The sequence below is a fragment of the Salpingoeca rosetta genome (assembly GCF_000188695.1).
Source record: "Salpingoeca rosetta unplaced genomic scaffold supercont1.9, whole genome shotgun sequence".
NCBI lineage: Eukaryota > Choanoflagellata > Craspedida > Salpingoecidae > Salpingoeca > Salpingoeca rosetta.
The window spans coordinates 1,120,949-1,122,324 of NW_004754925.1; the positions used below are offsets into that span (position 1 = coordinate 1,120,949).

The following is a 1,376-nucleotide window of genomic DNA, read 5'->3' on the forward strand; positions in this document are numbered from 1 at the left end:
CCAACACGCATGGGCGTGGACACGCTGGCTGCCGCTGCCAGGTTGTAGTCGTTGACGATGTCGTTGATGGCCTGTGTCTGCGCAATGTGTAGCATCCCGTCAGCTGGTGACGTCAGGTGAAGGCCCAGGTACCAGGTGAGCGGGCCCAGGTCCTCTGCCTCGAAGCTCTCCTTGATCTGCTGCTTGCAGGCACGGATGTGGCGCTCGCTGCTGCCGCTGATGATGAGGTCGTCGACGTACGTGATGATCCATGTGCGCTGTCCGTCGTCGTGGAGCTTGGTGAAGAGGCAAGCGTCGACGTTGCTCTGCGCCCATCCGTTGGTCTTGAGGAAGGTGTGCAGCTTCTTGGCCCATGCACGGCCAGCTTGCTTGAGGCCGTAGAGCGGCTTGAGCAGCCGGCACACCTTGCCCGCGTAGCGTTGAGCGCCGTCGCCGATGTCGGTGAAGTGCGGCGGCAGCTCCATGTACAGCTCCTCCTTGAGATCAGCCTGCAGGTAAGCCGACTTGAAGTCGAGCTGGTGCAGCTGGTGCTGTCGTTGCAGGGAGACGGCGAGCACAGTGAGGATGGTCTTGGCTGCTGGTGTTGGGGCGTAGGTCTGGTGGAAGTCGATGCCCGGTCGCTGGCTGAAGCCCTTGGCGACCCAGCGTGCCTTGAAGCGCGTCAGCGCGCCCTCAGCATCACGCTTCACCTTGAAGACGAAGCGCGACTTGAGAGGCGTGTGCTGCCGTGGCACGGCGCTGCGTGGGATGAGCTTGATGACGCCGTTGCGCTCCATGGCTCCGATCTCCTCCAAGCACGCCTGAGTCCACTGCTTGCGTTGCTGGCTCTTGAGTGCCTGCTTGATGGTTGCAGGCTCCGTGAGGCTGGTGTCGTCACTGCTGCTTGCTGTGAACGCGCCTGCCTCGGTGTCGCTTGCATCTGTTGTGTCGTCGTTGTTGTCGCTGCTGCTGTCGTCGTCAAAGTCCGCGAGCAGGAAGTCTGTCTCGACATCCTCGTCCTGGTCCTCGTCGATGTGAACCGTTGGCGGCTCACCGTCGGTGGTGCTGTTGCTGCTGTCACGTGCACTGGGAAGCTGGAGCATGGACGATGTCGTGGATGTCTGCACTTGCTCCTCCCCCTCATCCACGACATCATCGGCCTTGGAGATGTTGAGAGTCAGTGAGTTTCTGTTTTGTGTTGAGTCCTTCCTAATTTGCCTTCTCATGTGGATTTGTCTTGTTTGCCAACAACACCTGCCTTGTGGTTTTTCCGTTTGCAAACATTCCTTCCTCTCTGCACTGTGTGCTGATGTGAACAACGGACGGGTTACCCGAAGAAGTGCTAGTTCTGGCGTGCTTGTGCAGCGCGCCCGCTAACAACATGCAGCGGTGTCTTG

The 1,376-nt window shown here is 59.7% G+C and overlaps 1 protein-coding gene across 1 annotated transcript in view; it reads right to left on the reverse strand.

Moving 5' to 3' along the window:
- Positions 1-1,082, reverse strand: part of PTSG_12130 (uncharacterized protein) — a gene marked incomplete at both ends in the record, with an annotated part of 14,561 nt that extends 13,479 nt beyond the window's left edge. The window contains one exon of the mRNA XM_004994977.1: positions 8-1,082. Coding sequence (XP_004995034.1) covers positions 8-1,082 — 1,075 coding nt within the window. The remainder of the gene's footprint in view (positions 1-7) is intronic.
- Positions 1,083-1,376: the final 294 nt, after the last annotated feature.